This window comes from Phoenix dactylifera, chromosome 10 (assembly GCF_009389715.1).
Source record: "Phoenix dactylifera cultivar Barhee BC4 chromosome 10, palm_55x_up_171113_PBpolish2nd_filt_p, whole genome shotgun sequence".
NCBI lineage: Eukaryota > Viridiplantae > Streptophyta > Magnoliopsida > Arecales > Arecaceae > Phoenix > Phoenix dactylifera.
In genome coordinates, this window is record NC_052401.1 from 3,949,770 (window position 1) to 3,966,648 (window position 16,879).

The 16,879-nt window shown below is 39.0% G+C and overlaps 1 protein-coding gene across 1 annotated transcript; it reads left to right on the plus strand.

The window, feature by feature from the left end:
* The first annotated feature begins 1,165 nt into the window (after positions 1-1,165).
* LOC103711083 (far upstream element-binding protein 1-like) lies at positions 1,166-13,660 on the plus strand. Its single transcript, XM_008797079.4, has 8 exons — positions 1,166-1,615; positions 1,858-1,965; positions 2,912-3,126; positions 5,279-5,464; positions 5,591-5,686; positions 5,765-5,836; positions 5,947-6,063; positions 12,176-13,660. The coding sequence occupies exons 1-8, from the start codon at positions 1,294-1,296 to the stop codon at positions 13,310-13,312; spliced, it is 2,253 nt and encodes a 750-aa protein (XP_008795301.2). The 5' UTR covers positions 1,166-1,293; the 3' UTR covers positions 13,313-13,660.
* The last annotated feature ends 3,219 nt before the right edge of the window (positions 13,661-16,879 follow it).

Below are 16,879 nucleotides of genomic sequence, written 5' to 3' on the forward strand. Positions count from 1 at the left end.
TTTTGGATATTTTCTCAAATGTTTTGTGTGTAAAAAGGTTGGTTACGTTGGTAAGCAGAAACTGAAATCTAATTAGTGAGGATGAAAATGGGCTGGATTGGATCTTTTGGGCCAACATAGTAAACAGGCTGATGAAGACAAAAGACAGCGTGAAGGCCCAAACTTTTATCCATTTGATGCCCTTTTCAGGCGTCTTGATCGACTTAATCCCTTATCTCTTAACAAATCTGAACTTTGAGAGCTCAAAAAAATTCTTTAAAATAGTCTTGAAAATATATCATAACTATTAAAAAAAGAACAAAGAATTAGATGTACACAGCCGTACATGCAAGAATATTTTTAAATAGATATCCTCTTGGTTGCATGAGACATGCTTGGGATTACGACAACAATGATCTCTAAATCTATTAAATGGAAAGGAGAAAAAACACTGCTCTCTTCAAAAATCTTGATTTTTTTAAAAAAATTATAGAAAATTGAACTATCATATAATGAATTTCAATCTATCTGGATTCTTTTTTCTGAACCCATCGCGAAAAAAAGATATATTTTTTCTAGAATTCTATAAAAATAAAAGTTTTCTAATTTACCTTTTTTAAGCTAGAAATTTCACTTATCTAAGACTCTGTTGATTAGAACTAAGCTTCTATAATAAAAAAATCATGGATTAAAAAATGGAATATGCCATTTCATGAATACAAACTAATTGGATTCTCCTTCCCTAATTCCACTGGAAAAAAAAATAGAATTCTACAAAAATAAAAGTTTTGTAATTTATCTTTTTTCATTACAAATTTTTCTTATCTGAAATTCTTTTGATTAGAACTAAACTTAGATTCATGGATTAAAAAAAATTTAGTTAATATATATTGTTTATAATATAAAATATTTTTTGTTAAAATTTTTTAATATTGCACGTGCAGAATGCAAGTAATCAATCGATCATTACTCTCACATTACAAATGGGACTAATGTTATTTTTTGACTTTTTTTATTGTAAACCTAAATCTTTTATTATTATTACATTCGTTTCAGTAAAAAAAAAAAAAAAAAAAACACCATGGGACTAATGTTAAACCTAAGGCTATTTAGTTTTCTTGTATGGCCCATATGGTGGAGGCCCATCAAACGATGCCCAGCCCTACTATAAAAGCAACGCTTCGCCACCTCTCTCGATCCAAAGGCCCCTAAAACCCTATATATCCACTCCACCGCTTCTCTCCCAATCCGCCCACTCTCCGACCCAGGAGCTTCCCCCTCTTGCCCTTGATTGAGATCTTGAAGCTTCCCCAGATGGCGGATTCCGAGGCAGCGGCGTCGCCGGTTCCAGCGGAAGAAGAAGCGGTGAAGGGAGAGGAGGCTCTCCACGGGGAGGCCGCGGCTGCGGTGGAATCGTCCGAGCCCAGAGAGATCGCGCCCTCCGCTCCGGATCACAAGAGGAAGCTGGGCGATCTCGAGCCCTGCGAGGACGAAGAGGCCCCACTCAAGAAGCAGGAGGTCGCCACCGACGCTCCGGCGCTGGCCGCCGATGAGTCGGGGCCGGAGGCGAAGGAGATCTCTGCCGTCGCCAGCGAGGCCGAGCCTGTCCGCCCGGAGGAAGAGATCGACGGCTCAGGTCTTGCTCATAACGATTTCGTTTATTACGCTCGGTGATTGGGTTTAGTTCGTTCTCGTTGACGTTTTCTTGATTTCTCTATCTTTCTTGGAGCTTAGGGTCTTATCACGCTAGAATATAAGTTGTTGATTAGGGCTGTAGATTTTATCTCTTTTTAAGGGTTTTTCCGACATTTGATTTGGTTTTAGAAGCCTTGCGATCTGTGTTCGACCTCATAGGAATGCTAACCAGTGAGATTCCAGCTGCAGTGTTTGAAAAGGTGAAATCGAATGACATGCTGGACACTGAACCAAAGCCAGAGGAGATTGATGCCGAGCAACTGCGCCCGGATGAAGGAACTAATGGATTGGGTATTTGTCTCCTTTAATTTCTTTCCTCTTCTTCATTTAGCTGGTTGCTTTATTTGTAAATGGCGTTCCTTGCCTGCTTTCTTTTGTTAGCTTGAGACTTAGGATCCTGTACTGTTTTATTGGAAAACATCCCAAAATCGACTGCATTTTTGGGTAGAAGATGTTATTACTAATGAAACATGCATGCTACAGACCGTAGGAATAATGTTTGTACTAGGCATTAAACTTCGTCTGGGAAACATTTCTATTTTAAGCAAATCGATAATTTGAGGATTGATGGTCATCAAAATGAGGTTTCAGTTTGTTTGGAGCACATCCATAAAGGGGGAAGTGCAAAGCTGCCAACATGTGTAGAGGAGCTGACATGCTGGGTGTACCAGACACCGAGTTGCTATCTTCATCAAAATGAGGTTTCAGTTTGTTTGAAGCAATTCCATAGAAGAGGCATGCCACAGCTGCCCACACATGTAGATGAGCTAACATGCTGGTTGTACCACACACCCAGCTCCCTACATATCTTGAGGATCGATCTTCATAAATATGATGTTTCAGTTTGTTTAGAGCAAGTCCATAAAAAAGTCATGCTATAGCTGTCCACACATGCGGACGTATGTGCCAATTGCCCACATACCCATTGCAACACAAGCCAGTACCTACATTCCTAGTGAGGCCTCCTATCAAGGGGGTGCTAAACGTAGCATGTGGATGGTTTCCATTGACATGCATGTAAATTTAGATCTCAGCTGGTTGGTACCTTGCACAGTTTGTGGGTTTTAAATGCTGCTTTGTTTCTTTTTGCACCTTTTTTAAAAATACATAACTCTAATGAGTGGGAAGATCATTAGTTTTGAGCAAATTTTACTCAGACCACTGCGACGGTGAAGCATCATTTAGTTTTACTATTGAATATGAAATGTAACAGTTATTCTCTTGTTTCTACTGACAGCTGCTGCTGATGGAGGTCATGAAGTGCAGAAGCCAGAGGCTGAACCAATGAATGGTCAGCTTGCTTATGCTCAAAATGTTCAGCAGGTTCCTGTAGAGAATCTTCAGAAGTCTACTCCTGAGGTTTCTCAGCAAGGTAGTCTTCCCTCAGCAGAACAGCAGCCTTCTGTTGAGCTGGTAACTTCTTCTGATAGGATTGAAGTTCCAAACAGCAAGGTGATTTTTTTTATGTGATTCTCTTATAGCCATAATATTCCTCAATAATTGCATGTCATGGTAACCATCACTTGTGTATCAGATTGCTTTCATTAAAAGGTTGGTTGTTTTGCGAGCCTTTTTATTAGCAAGCACTACATGCAAGGAAGTATTTATATGAAAACTTCTTCTGTGATGCTTGAAAGTTATACTAAATTAGTGGTGAAAACTGAAAATTATGTTTTCTTTTCACCACAGTAGAAAAGAGGACCTTAATATCTACATGCATGTGCAGACAAAAACTTTTCTGCATGCTTCATCTACCACATTAACATCCTCCTTAATCTGCAGCCTCAGTTACCACTTGACTTAGGCCCCACAAAAAAAACTCTGAATGATGTGATTCATGTAGCGTAGTAAAGATGCCTACAGCTGATCAGATGGAAGTCATTTCTTTGAAATCCTTATCGTCTAATTTTACAACCTATCCTATCAGGATTTTACAACCTGAATACCAAGGGAAGGGGGGAATACACCACTATTAAGTAGTATTTCTCAAAAATTCCATAAAATAAAAGCCATGGTTTGCCATGATTTAGAAGCCGGTCACATCGATTGCTTCTGTAAGTAAATTTTGGCTGTGTGCTGGACCGAGCATTAACGATAACAGATCGACAGAATGTGTCAACTTTTTCCATTTTGGCATGTAGATATCAATATAATCATAGTGAAATTTTAGGAAGCAAAGCAATGTTTTGAATTCCTCGAACTTTTCCTTTACCATCGTATGCATCTGCTAAGCAATATACTAAATTGACAAAGCTATGTACCTTTTGTAATAGTTTGTTCCTAGTTGTTAATCACTCAAAGAAAATATGGTTCTCTCTATTTTTCTACTGGTATCTTGAGATCTTGCTTGTATAATGGTAAAGTTGTGCTCGAATGGAAATAAAAATTATCTTAAATAACAAAAAAGACATCAAAACACTATCTTTCAAACCTGATAAATATGAGAATGTGGCACTAAATTGTAGAGGATCTGGTCAAATATACCATTTGTTCTAGGATTTGTTTTTTAGATAGTTATGAGATAATTATGTTAATTACCAGAAAGATATAATCTTGTGCTGCTTCAGGCATGGTTTTGTGGAAGGAATTATTTTCCAGTAGTATTTTGTTGTTCTATATTGGAAGATGGGCCAATCTAGTTGCTTTTTCTTGTTGCATAGAGCATTTATATTAGTAATGCTACAAAGCAATTAAAATATTCCTCTTCTTTTTGTTCCTTGCAACTATTACTCACTTATCTTAGAATTTGTTTGTATACATTTTGTTCCTTATTTTTCTGCATTGATTATGTACAGCTACATAATTAGAAGTTAAAAAAAAAAAAATCTGAAGTCATGAAGTAGTCACATATTATGAAGTCAACTATTGAAGAAATTTGGGATGTGCAAGTAATATGCATTCCTAGAGACACCAAGCTGTAGTGTAATTGGATTAGCACTTGCAGATGGATTTCCCGTTGGATTGGAGTAGAAGAAACAGGCATGTGTAGAAATGTGGATATCACTTGGATGTTAAGATTCATATCCATATTTGTTTTAAACGACATGAATACAAATCATATATCGATAGTATGGATATAAATGCGAATATAAAAGGATAGTTAGGCTTTATGAATCAACAAATCAAAGATATCACTGTTAAAAGGTAAATTAATATTTTGTCACTTTTAAGTTTCATGAGAGCTAAACAAGACTAAATAGGTTTGCAAATAATACCGGGTAGTCTGATATGGATCAGATAGTTGTCTATCCGTATCTCTATCCTCATTTTTTTGACCGATGCGGATATGGATGTGGATATTAGTCAGATGCTGAAATTTTTATCCATATCTGGATAAATTTGGATATAGAAATGGATCTGGATAGATATTATCTGGTCTATTTTTATCCTTAGGTATATATGTAATATGTGCACACTCTTTTTCTTAGAAAGTGGCTGTTCTTGTTCTTTTCTTGAATTCCGAGGGACAAATTTAATGTATTTACATATTATTTAGCTGAGACTTTTTCAGCTCCTGCTACTTCATGCATTGTGCCTATCTTTTCTCTATCAAATTCAAACAAGAACCTTTCCACAAGTTGATTGTTGGAGGCATTTTGTACAGGTCGGTGTTCTTATTGGTAAAGCTGGGGATACAATCAAGTACTTGCAAATTAATTCAGGGGCTAAAATTCAAATCACAAGAGATGCTGAAGCGGATCCGCACTCCACTACTCGGCCTGTGGAATTGATAGGAACTGTTGAAAATATCAACAAGGCAAAACATCTGATAAAGGATGTCATAGCTGAGGTTCATTTAATTTGACATCATATTCTGTTATGGTGTTTCTAATCTTTGACCATATTTGTCCACTTCTTTGGGTGTATGGAAGTGGAATATGAAGTATTTCTTATTATATTTCTCCCTCTCTTTTAGGCTGATGCTGGGGGCTCCCCATCACTTGTAGCTAGGGGTTTTAGTACTGTACAATCTGGTGGAGAACAAACTGAAATAAAAGTTCCAAATGAAAAGGTAACTATTCTATGCCTGATTATTGTTATATTTTTTACTTTTGCTTTCTCCACCAGTTTATATTTCTGCATTCTCTAGGTGGGGTTGGTCATAGGCAAGGGTGGCGAGACAATTAAGAATCTACAGACCAGATCTGGTGCTCGCATTCAGGTAGCATGGTTACCACTCATCAAACACTTGTTCTCTTTTCTATTAAGAATCATGTCAATTTGCTATTTTGTTATGAACTCAATTGTTGAACTTCTTTCTTTTTTGCGTAGTTGATCCCACAACATCTACCTGAAGGCGATTCATCGAAGGAAAGGACTGTCCGAATAACTGGAAACAAAAAACAAATTGAATCTGCCAAAGAAATGATCAAGGAAGTCATGAATCAGGTCTATTCATGAAGCTCAAGCTGTCAATATTATGCACTTAATAAAATAAATATGAAGATTATTTGTTTTCATCTGTCTTATGTGGGATACATCTACCTCTGGTTTATGGGCTAAAATTATATAGCAGGGGCAGGGTAATATGATTTACCAAACTTAGTTTAGGTGCTGTTGTTCACTTGTTATATATTTGATATACTTGCCACATTATTGATGTTTTGCATCTATTTTCTTAACTGCATATTTTTGGAAGGCTTTGTAGGATTCAATGTTGGCTTAATCCTTAGTAGTGTAGCTTAGATTTTTTTTTGGATCAGTTTTAGAGATTTTTTTTCTGAAGCAAATTTTGTTCATCACTGTTTCTTGTTTGACAATGTATTTTTCGTCTAATACCCTCAGAGTGTCATCTTGGAAAGTTTGATTGAGATGTTGCTGATGTTAGTATTAGGAGTTGAGGGTAAAAAGAGACCAACAGAAGAAATTCAACCCAAGTTGCAGAGCCTGACCGAAGATGATTTGCAAGTAATGGGATACATTAGTCTTTAGATAAGTGTGCTAGTTGCACAACACTTGAGCAAATGCATGTGGTTGTGGTATGATTGCTCTTTTCCATCTTTTGATAGTTAAGGGTCACAATAAATTTTTGAAACAGAAGGTAAATGGGTTCAAAACAAGATGATGTCTCAACTGCTGCTGAGGTGAAAGGATGGCCCATATATAAACTGCGTCCCAGCCTTTTTACCACTAATTTAACCTTGGTCTCAATCTCCCTCGTTGATAAGTGGATGCCTGTGTTCTGTATACAATCCATCCACTACTCCTTCACTCATAGGGTCAAATGTTTTGTGCAAATGGCAATCCCTCATCTAATACACCACTATTCTAACTTGTTTCCTTCTAATCTTCTCTTGAACCTCCAGTCACAATTGTGTATGTAAACATCCATCACAATCCTTTTGACAATTTCCACATAAGTTTTAACCTCTGTAGAGAGATCCTATTTTTTTGAAGGCTTAGGAAAAATTCTCTCCAAAGACAAGTAACCATATTGCAAGGTGTAGAGTTGTCTCATCTGCTCCAAAAAATTGACAAATTCCTCCAATTTCATTATTCTTATTGGGATATTACTGCATGTGTGAATCTTGAAGTGAAAAATTGATACTTGAAACTCCCAGAGAAGATGAGCTTCCAAATAGGGTTTTGGTTGTAAATGCTCAATCCTCCTCTAGAGAATGAAAAGGAGCGTTTCATCAGATTTTTGTAATCTACTGATGTTCATAATTTCAATCATCTTACCAACAAATCTGAGAGAAGAGTCAGAAGCCTAAGCAAAAAAATACTTATTTCATTTATCATTTTTCTAGATTCCTGCCTAAGAAAGGATGTCAGATCGGTTTTCAAAACTAGATAATCCTGGATGAGGGCCTCTTGCTAGAGGAAGATTGAGAGCTCCGCTGTTATCCGCTACATTCAAAAGGGTCTGAGGTTGAATCATATATTTTTTATTTGAATCTGTTATTTCAATGCAAAGGATGAAGGAAAAAAAGAAATATTGTCCGTCCAGAATAAACCTAAATAAGGAATAATATAATAGGTTGTTTGCCTTCTCCAGTCAGGATGATGTCAACTGCTTTTGAGACTCGTGCTTGGGAATTAGCCGTTGTTCATCGTTGGGCAAGGCTTCAATCATCAATTTATGTTTTGACATAGAAGTTGTGGTTTGCACACCACTAGATGTTTCTCTCACTAGTTTTTTTTAAAAAAATTATATTTTGAAAAACCATGAGTTAATGATTCCAAATTCCGAAGAATAAAGCTTTAGATGGCCACTTGGATGTGACACCCTCATAAAGGTAGGTGTCTTACATGATTTTGTTATTAGCAGCCTAGAATTTCTGGATACGTGAGGTACTCTTTTTTGGCTCATCTGTGGGTGCTTGGAGCATTGCTTTGTTTTGAATATGGAGGAGTGTTGCTGGAATCTATTGTATGTTTGATGCATCTTGAAAGCGAAAATTGTTTAATAAGACTGTGTCCAAAGAAATAACTGTGTAATGATGTTCTAAAATATAGTTAGTGATTCAGTTGTTCTATCTTGTATAGGTTTTCTCAGTTCGCATGTAGCAAAGATGAATAGGATAGTCCAGCAATTCTCTTGTATTTTTGGAAATTATAATTTAATGTTTCTCATAAAAAAGATCATCATAGGATTTGTGTAGCATGATCACTTGTATCACAGCATACGATTTTTTTTTGCTTTTGAAGAATTGTACTTGTCATCTTCTGGTCATTGCAATTATGGTCCATGGCACTTGGGATGATGGTGTGTGGAAAATAGATGCTTTTGTGAAGGTGTCAAATTTGGTTGATTTAGTTCTATGTAGCTAATCTTGGTTATTTTGAAAGTATAATATTTTTTTTACCATTTTACTGCACAAACTGCGGCTTATCATGATAATTTTAGGAGGTTTAACTTGTGTCAAGAACTAGTACTGCAGATGCTCTGATGGTCTCTAAAAATTAGGTATGCTGACAACAATCTCAAAAGCAACAGCTTTTTATATAGGTTGTGACTGCAATAGGTTAACATGAAAGTTTGCAAAAGAAAAAGCATGTTGCATAATTGTGTAAATGAGCGTCCTTTTTGCTAAAATTTTCATGTATGAACCTTCTTTGAGCAAAGTTACAATGATGTGTAGTGCTGGCTTGTAGTACTGGCTATCACTTTCACAGGTTTAGGTTTTGTAGGTCTTTTACAACCCTGATTACGAGGAATGTATTTAGATATTTTCTTTTTAAAAGTCACCATCCCAGTTTTTTCTCTTAGATATTCCTGGACTTGTATGACAAAGTTCTGTATATGCATATTAGTTGTCATTACAATGTGGATCTTTGCATTCCAGTGTCACATGGGTACCTTATGTTTAGGAAAATGGCAAGATGCTATGCATGAAAACATCTAATGAGATATCTGCATGTTTACAATGAACACCCTTTTTTCATCAACTGCATGAAGGACGAAAGCTATGCAGATATTCCTTCTTTGGAGAATGAGAGCTTTTTGTGTGGATAACATATAGCAACACTTGGCCTATTCATGCATGATCCACGTGAAACTCACTTGATGCCAGTTGCGATGGTTTATTTATTCTGAAGGTGCCAATTTGTATATGGTTGGCTTTCATAATGCAGATATGGCTATACCTTTCACATGAGGTCAACATTGGTTTCTTGGTGTAGCAATAAACTTCCATTCTTCACTCTCATCTACAGAAGTGGGATATGAGGCTATAACCCTTGCCAATTGAAGAATTTTTATAGTTGGTAAGACTGCTTAAGACTTAAGAATCAAATTCATAAATTTGTAAGCCTATCGTGATGGCCTTGGTGTTTTGTAGCGGCCGGAATGTTCCATGATTGTACCGTGTTCAGATAATGCGCCATTCTAGATGAAGTCTTGATAATTTAATGCTTGCATGGTATCTATGTATTCATAATTTTTAAGCATATCATGCCTATGCCCTTAAATTTACACTACTACCGTGGAGATTATCTGTGATTTGATACAATGCTTCTTATTGTGCTCCAGTACAACTTCCAAATTTTCAAATGTATTCATTATGTTGTTGTATGTTCGACTGCTACCCTGTTTCACCTTCATGTTCATTTTACATAATCATACTTTATTTTTGCAGTGATTTCTGCTCAAGGAAGTCTCATGCATTAACAGACCAGCATAGGTTCCTCTTGGTTACATGTTATATCTTTTCCCATCCTAGAGTCCCATGAAATATGATTTTTGATTCATGCGGTATTGTGCAAGTCATGTTGCATTATTATAGAAAGATTGTTGAAGAACATAATGTTTGCATCTTTTTTTCATATCAGATTACCTTTTTTTTAATTTAAGAAATTGAATGTCGTTTAAATATGCATCAACTCAATCAATTGGCATGACTGTGACCAAGAGCTCCTTTATCCCTGATAAAAACCAATATCTGCATGACTTCCTAAATTATCTATTTGCTTGCAGGTCATTGAGGACTACTGACACATTTGCAAGCTGTAATGCTGATCTTTCAGGATTATTTCGAGTTTTTTTCCCCCCTTGGGAAAGTCTTCTTTCGACTTCATTCCAAACTATAATAAGCTTGATTTTTTTTTTTGAAGGCAGGGGGAGGGGACTATAATAGCTAGCTACTAGTATCCATCTCCTTGATTTCGCTGAACCTTTTGCTAGATGTTAATATATAGGTTCCCCAGAATCCAGCAACCTTATTCACCAGGGATTCTGTTCTTTTACATCTGCTGTCTGTCAATACCCAACTTGGATTGAGAGTATGATATAACCCAAAAAGATGACTTTGGAAAGATCGCTAAGCTTTTTAATGAGTTATCATTAACTATAGTTATAAAGTATAGAAAATGTTCATTGTACAATAACTCCAGAATGCCTTTAAAACAACACGAGTTTTATAATGTTCATGAAAACCCAGCATCAAAGGTTTTCAAAGTCGGCAATTACCGGACTTTAGCAGGATATCAGCTCAAACTTTTTGTTCGGAGGCCATAGGCCCATCCTTTCGATGTTACCTCTCTGAATTTTCAAAGGAAAGGTTTTAAGCCTTGTTCACTTTCATTCTACAACTTGTGCCTAAACTTAGGGCTGCAAATGTTCCGAGCTGCTCATGAGCAGCTTGGGATCAGCTTGACTATGGCTTGGTTCAAGCTCGGTTCAGTCAGAAAACGAGCGAGTGCATGCTGCTCGGCTTTTAAACAAGCTGAGCCCGATCAAGGATGAGCTGCAGAACTAAAAGGAAGCTCCCTCAGCTCGTTAGAGCCGAGCTTGAGCATGAAATGTTAAGCCTGGGCCTGATACTCGGTTCGGCTTCCTTGTAGACTGAGCCGAGCCTGAGCAGCCTGATACTTGGCTCAGCTCCGCTTGGTTGCACCCCTACCCGAGTTCATAATCTTTTGTATGATGTCACATTCCTTGGCTGTACTATATACAATGTCTTCATCCTTGCTAAGTTGTCTTTAAATATCCTGGTAACTATAATGATGTTCGGAATGTATCTTTCACCTTTGCATATCTTAAGAACTTTGCCATTCACCTCTGTACTCTGCCATTTGAGTTTCCTGATTGAGATGCTACACTCTTGCTAGGCGATTTGAAATGGCTTATTATTCTCTAGTTGATTCATTTGACTTGTTATTGATGTTTGAGCATGCTCCATGAGGGCCCAAAATCTGCTGTTAAAAATCTTGATTGAACTTCTATCCCTTTCGACAATATTGCAGATTATTACTTAATAATTGCTTCTGTAAAATTGTGTTCCATTCAATATTGTTTGGCATTTGCATGCTATTTTTGTAGATTTTGTATCAAGCATCAAAAGCATTGACCTGCAATTTTAGTGAAGTTACCACTGAGATTATGAGATCTTTCTTTTACCATAAGTACAAGAGATATCTGTGGAACCTAATTCACATTTGCACTTGATGGAAATCTTCAAGTGTGTGCAACAATTGCAATGGTCATGTAAAATCATGTTGAAGCTGTAATTGTTATTTTGCTTTAGGTTCTGACTCCAGAAAGCTGGATTTAGCACTAATTCATCTTTGTTATGCTTGATTGATGGTTTTCTACTGCTGTCATCTGATTCTTTGATAATAACACTGATAGTTAAGGTGATTGTGAATCACAAGAATGGGCTTCTGACAAGTTATGTCTGGTAAGCATGGCCACTCAAAATATAATTCTTTCACATAATTATGGTATCCTTTAGTAATAGTTGTTAGCTTGCTTGTATATCTCTGTTTGCACGCATATATAATTTTGACTAGTATACCAATTTATCTGTTACTTGTTCCAAATTTTGATTTGTATATCAATTTTTGTTATATATATATATATATATATATTGCTTCATATCCCTGAATATTTGTAATATTAATGTGTGGTTTTGGTGCTGGATCATAGATATTCTTTTCACAATGTTTGTTTGGTGTCCATCAAAATCAGCCCCCTGAGTATACTTCCTGATGCTTATGAATCACTAGCTGAAAATCATAGACTGCACTGTTCTGACCATCTGAAACTTGATTTGTGCAGGCTCCTACAAGGCCCTCGCCACTCTCCGGTGGATATGGTCAGCAAGGTTTTCGACCCCGCGGGCCTACAGCAGCAGCCCAGTGGGGACCCGCAGCAACAGTGCCAACACGACCAACCACGGGTAATGATTACCAGCAAAGAGGTATGTATCCACCACTTCAGACAACACAATATCCTCAATCATATGGCAGCTATTCACAGCAGCCCCTTCCAAGAGGTGGCTATAGTGCCGGCTGGGATCAGAGGCCAGTAGCTCCTGTTCAGAGCACACACCCAAGTGGTGGCTACGACTACTATGGTCAAGGTGGCCAGGCAGCTGACAGCCAACCATCTAACCCAGGGGCTAACCCCTCTCTAGCATCAACCCCTGCTCCTGTGAACTATAGCTATGGGCAGTCTCAAGCTCCAGTTTATGGTCAACCAACTCCTTATGCACAGCCTTCCCCCGCACAGCAGAACTACGGGCATGGCTATAATGAGCCGAAGTATGATAACCAAGCAACTAGCCAGCAGTTTTATGGGCAACAGCCCATGGGCTCGCAGCCAGGTGTCTATGGACAACAAGCAGCACCACAGCCAGGCTACGGTCAACAACAGGCTTACAGCAAGACATCTTATGGTGCGCCACCTCAAGAAATGCCTCCATCTTATGGGCCGCCTAGAGCAAGTCAGCCAGGAGATCCTATGTATCAGGGTCCTGCACCTTCATCCTATGGATCAAGTGCGCCCGCTCAACAATCGTATCCATATAGTTCAAGTGCACCTTCGCAGCAGCCAGCGCCTGCTTATAATCAGACTTACCCTACGTCAGGTGCTGTGGATGGGTATCCACAACCACCATTGGCTGCTTATTCCCAGCATGGTGGTCCAGCTGCTTCTGGCTACGGTCAAGGTGGACAACCGGTGCCTGCTTACGCCCAACCAGGCTCACAGCCTGGTGGTTATGGGCAGTACCCATCATCCCAACAAGGCTATGTTGAACCAGCCTCCAGCAATGTGAATTATGGGTATCATGGTGGGTCAGCTGATGCAGGTTATGGCTATACTGCCCCGAGTTCAGGATATGGTGCGCCACCGCCAGCAAGCAGTCAGCCAGGGTATGCTCAGCCGCCATCAAACCCATCAGGCTACTATTAGCAGTCCGTTCCTGCTCGGTCAGGCTTTGGAAGTCATCCAGGGACGGCGCCGATTGGTTATGCGAAGAGTGTGTCTCCACAGCCTGGATATGGAAGTCAGTATGATTCTGCTCGAATGTATGGTCACCATTGATGCGACAATGCCATCATTTCTAGAGCTTTAGATGCAGTTACGACATCAAAGGTGGTAGCAGCTAGATATTTCATATAAGGCAGTAGTTAATTTCAGAGTTTGGGCTCTGCAACCCAATCTGACTATCATACTCTACTTTATTGTATTTGGTACCTAATGGATCTGTTTAGTTACATAATTTTTAATACTTAATTGTTAATTCTCTTGATATTGATATTTTTTGCACCACTGTGGCCGGTCCCAAGTCTGGAGAAAGGAAGGGTTTATGAATCTGAACAAAGGAGTTCCAGTGGACCTGGATATTTTTTAGGATATCCTATTTTTGGTAAATATATTATCTGCAGTGGCGTGTTTATTGGCAGCTAGTTATGATCTATGTCATCAAGCTTCAGTTCCTATCCTATAGGCTGCGAATTTCATGGACATTCCTATGCTAGAGGTCAGCAGTATGCTTCCTTCGTGATTTGTGATCTGAAGAGAGATTCTGTGGATGCAAGAGCATCAGTCCTTACTTGTGCCATCTCCTAAATCCTCTAAACATTTCTATCTAGTCCAACAGGTGTTCAAGCAACACTTGGCTTCGACAAATCATGTCTTACAGGAGTTGAAGCTGTATCAGCTGGTTCACACAACAATGTTAATCGCCTTCCTTTGCCTACCACCAGCACTGTGGAATTGAAATAACCATCAAATGCCTGCTTCAACAGCCTGGTAGACTTCTTGCCCAGAAAGCAGGGCTGAGAGACGTTGAAGTATAGGTACTGATCACCTGCCACCAGATACACAAGGATTGCGTTGAAACAAGCTTCTGGTCATTAAACTGGGAATTTGCCTAGTAAAACCCAGAGGATTTGTACGATCTAATAAATATTAGGAAATCGTAATTCTTATGGATAGAGTATAGACCTGCAAAAGAAATTTCGCAAAGCTTGCAACTTGTCACCTGAGAATCAAGACAGACGCCAGCCTTTCCCAACATCTCCTCAGCCTTTTTTTTTTCAGGTGCTCGAAGAGAGTCCAAGCTGTTGGGAAACATTAGATTTCAGTAGTTTAAGAAATGAATGCTTAAATTAGGAGCATTAATGCAAAATAAGCTGTAAGTCCGTATTATAATCTTCATATTTTGACTCCCAGAGTTGTGCTCTATAGTTGAGGGATATTGATCGCTCTCATCCTTCCATCAGTAAAGTTCTTGGAATATTTGCTAATACTCGAACTGCCAAAGGGTAGAATAATTACAATAAAAAGAGTTATCAGCAGTGTTTTTAAGTACTGTTATAAGCCCAAAAAAAAAACCATAAATACTTTTTGCAGTTTTTCTTATGTACCATCTTAAGATGGCATCGGCAATTAATTAAAAATATTGATAAATTTTTTTAGCGGTATATATAAGTGTTCTTAAAGTTTCAATCCTAGCATATATGCCGATAATGAACCATGGTATCTGGTTAAGGATGGCCGACCTAGGCACATTTAACAAAGGAAGAAATTAGATGAATTTAGATGAGTAAGTTTTCAAAAAGATTTTTCGTCTATATAAGCTAGTGTTTGAGGGTGGAAGATATCAGACAACCAAAGTCTTCTTCTTTTGAAAGAAATGGGCAAGTTATGTTAGGTTGAAGGTAAAAACAAAGCCTCACATAGTAAAAGAAATGGAAGAATTCATAATCTTCTTGTTTACTGCATCATGGAAAAATGATTGACGAAGACTATTAAAACATTTACAAAACAAGGAGACGATACCTTGAACAAGGAAAGAACCGATGCATACATGCTTCCTAATAGGTGAACAAACGACCCTTCAAAATTGTGTGAGTTGGGATTTTATATGATGCAAAGGGAAAAAAAACATAAATAGCATAATTTGATGTAACATGTCTTTCACAAAACCATCTTTCTCGGTCCATGCAAGTTAGAGGTCATGTAGAACAAACTTCTTTTGTTATTCCAGCACACCATGAGATTTCCGCACGAGGGCCACTGGCTGAGAGGAATTCTATAGTTTCTATAAGGAATTTGTCGCAAAGTAATGCAACATTTCTCAACATTTTGTCTGAGATGAAGTTAGCATTTGTTCTTATCAGCTCGATATCCAATACATGGGTCATTGACCCACCATGGTACTAAGGACTCATTTGGTTATCGAATTTTTTTTTTTTCACCGAAATATTTTTTTTTTTTAAAAGCTGATGTCTGAATATATGATGACCGAAAAAATAGTTTTTACATATTTGGTTGACCAGTGGCACATTACAGATGACTTATATTTGGTTGAGTATTTATTTTTCTGAAAAATTTATATAAAATATTTATTATGACAAGAACTGGAGCCAGACCATAGCAGCCCGCTATGGGCAGGTGGGCCCTGAGGCATCGGCACGAGGGTGGAGATGTTCCTTGCTATGGCGAGAGATTGTGAGGTACCTGCGTACTACTTTGATGCACACTAGATGGCTGATTGGCGATGGACGTAGTATTGATGTGGTTGGGGACTCGTGGGTAGATGCCCTCCCCTTGCTGCATTGGCCGACTATGGTCGGTGTCGAGGTTGCGGAAGGCCTGCGGGTCTGTGATCTCCTTGTCCCTGGGGGGCTGCATAGGACGAGACTAGGTTGGTTCAGCTTTTTGGGGGGTAGCTGGCGGAGACGGTTCATTTCCTCCCGTTACCTGGGTGTACAGGTCCTGACGTGCGGGTTTGGAGCACCTCTACTAGGACCAGCATAAGGGTGGGTGACCTCTCCCACATTCTCCGGCGACAGTATGAGCATGGGCTAGACTGCACCTGGATCTGGCACTTGGGACTCCACCCGAGGGTAGCCCTATTTCTCTGAAAGGTGGTCTGGGACTGTCTTCCAACAAGGGCCTAGTAGTTGAGGACTGAAAATTCCTCCGGTATGTGAAGATTGTGGTGTGGACGAGACAGTGGATCATGCCTTTGTTTTAGTGCACATGGGCTAGGGCGACTGGGCGACTAGTGAGGATCCTGCGGGAGGTTCGGAGCTAGAGGGACCAATTTTTACAGGCCATGCATCAATGTTCGGAGTCCCCACTGCTAGGAACGCTCATACCTTTGGCAAATGCAGTTTGTCGTTGAGACTTATGGTGGAGAGTGCCCATGTGTAGGCGGCAGAGCTCAGTCATATCATACATGTCGAAGAGACCTTAACAGTTCGAAACATCTGGGGTTCCTATTTTGCTTCGGCAACATTCTGTACGGTATTTTCACCTAGGATCCTCCACCCTCGGGTTTCCTCAAGGTCAACTTCGATGGGTCTGTCTTGGATGGAGGTACGCGGGGTGGTGCAAGTTTTGTTATTCGGGACCCATCTACTAGGGTCGTGGCTGCAGGGGGCAGTCAACTCTTCGACATTTCAGTTCCGGGTGCAGAGCTAAGGGCCGCTTGGGCGGGCCTCCATCATGCCTAGTGTGTTTTAT

Coding starts and splice junctions, on each gene's coding strand:
- LOC103711083 (XM_008797079.4), top strand. CDS start 1,294: ATGGCGGATTCCGAGGCAGCGGCGTCGCCGGTTCCAGCGGAAGAAGAA. Junction 1,966..2,911: donor TGAAGGAACTAATGGATTGG/GTATTTGTCTCC, acceptor TTCTACTGACAG/CTGCTGCTGATGGAGGTCAT. Junction 5,465..5,590: donor TAAAGGATGTCATAGCTGAG/GTTCATTTAATT, acceptor CCTCTCTTTTAG/GCTGATGCTGGGGGCTCCCC.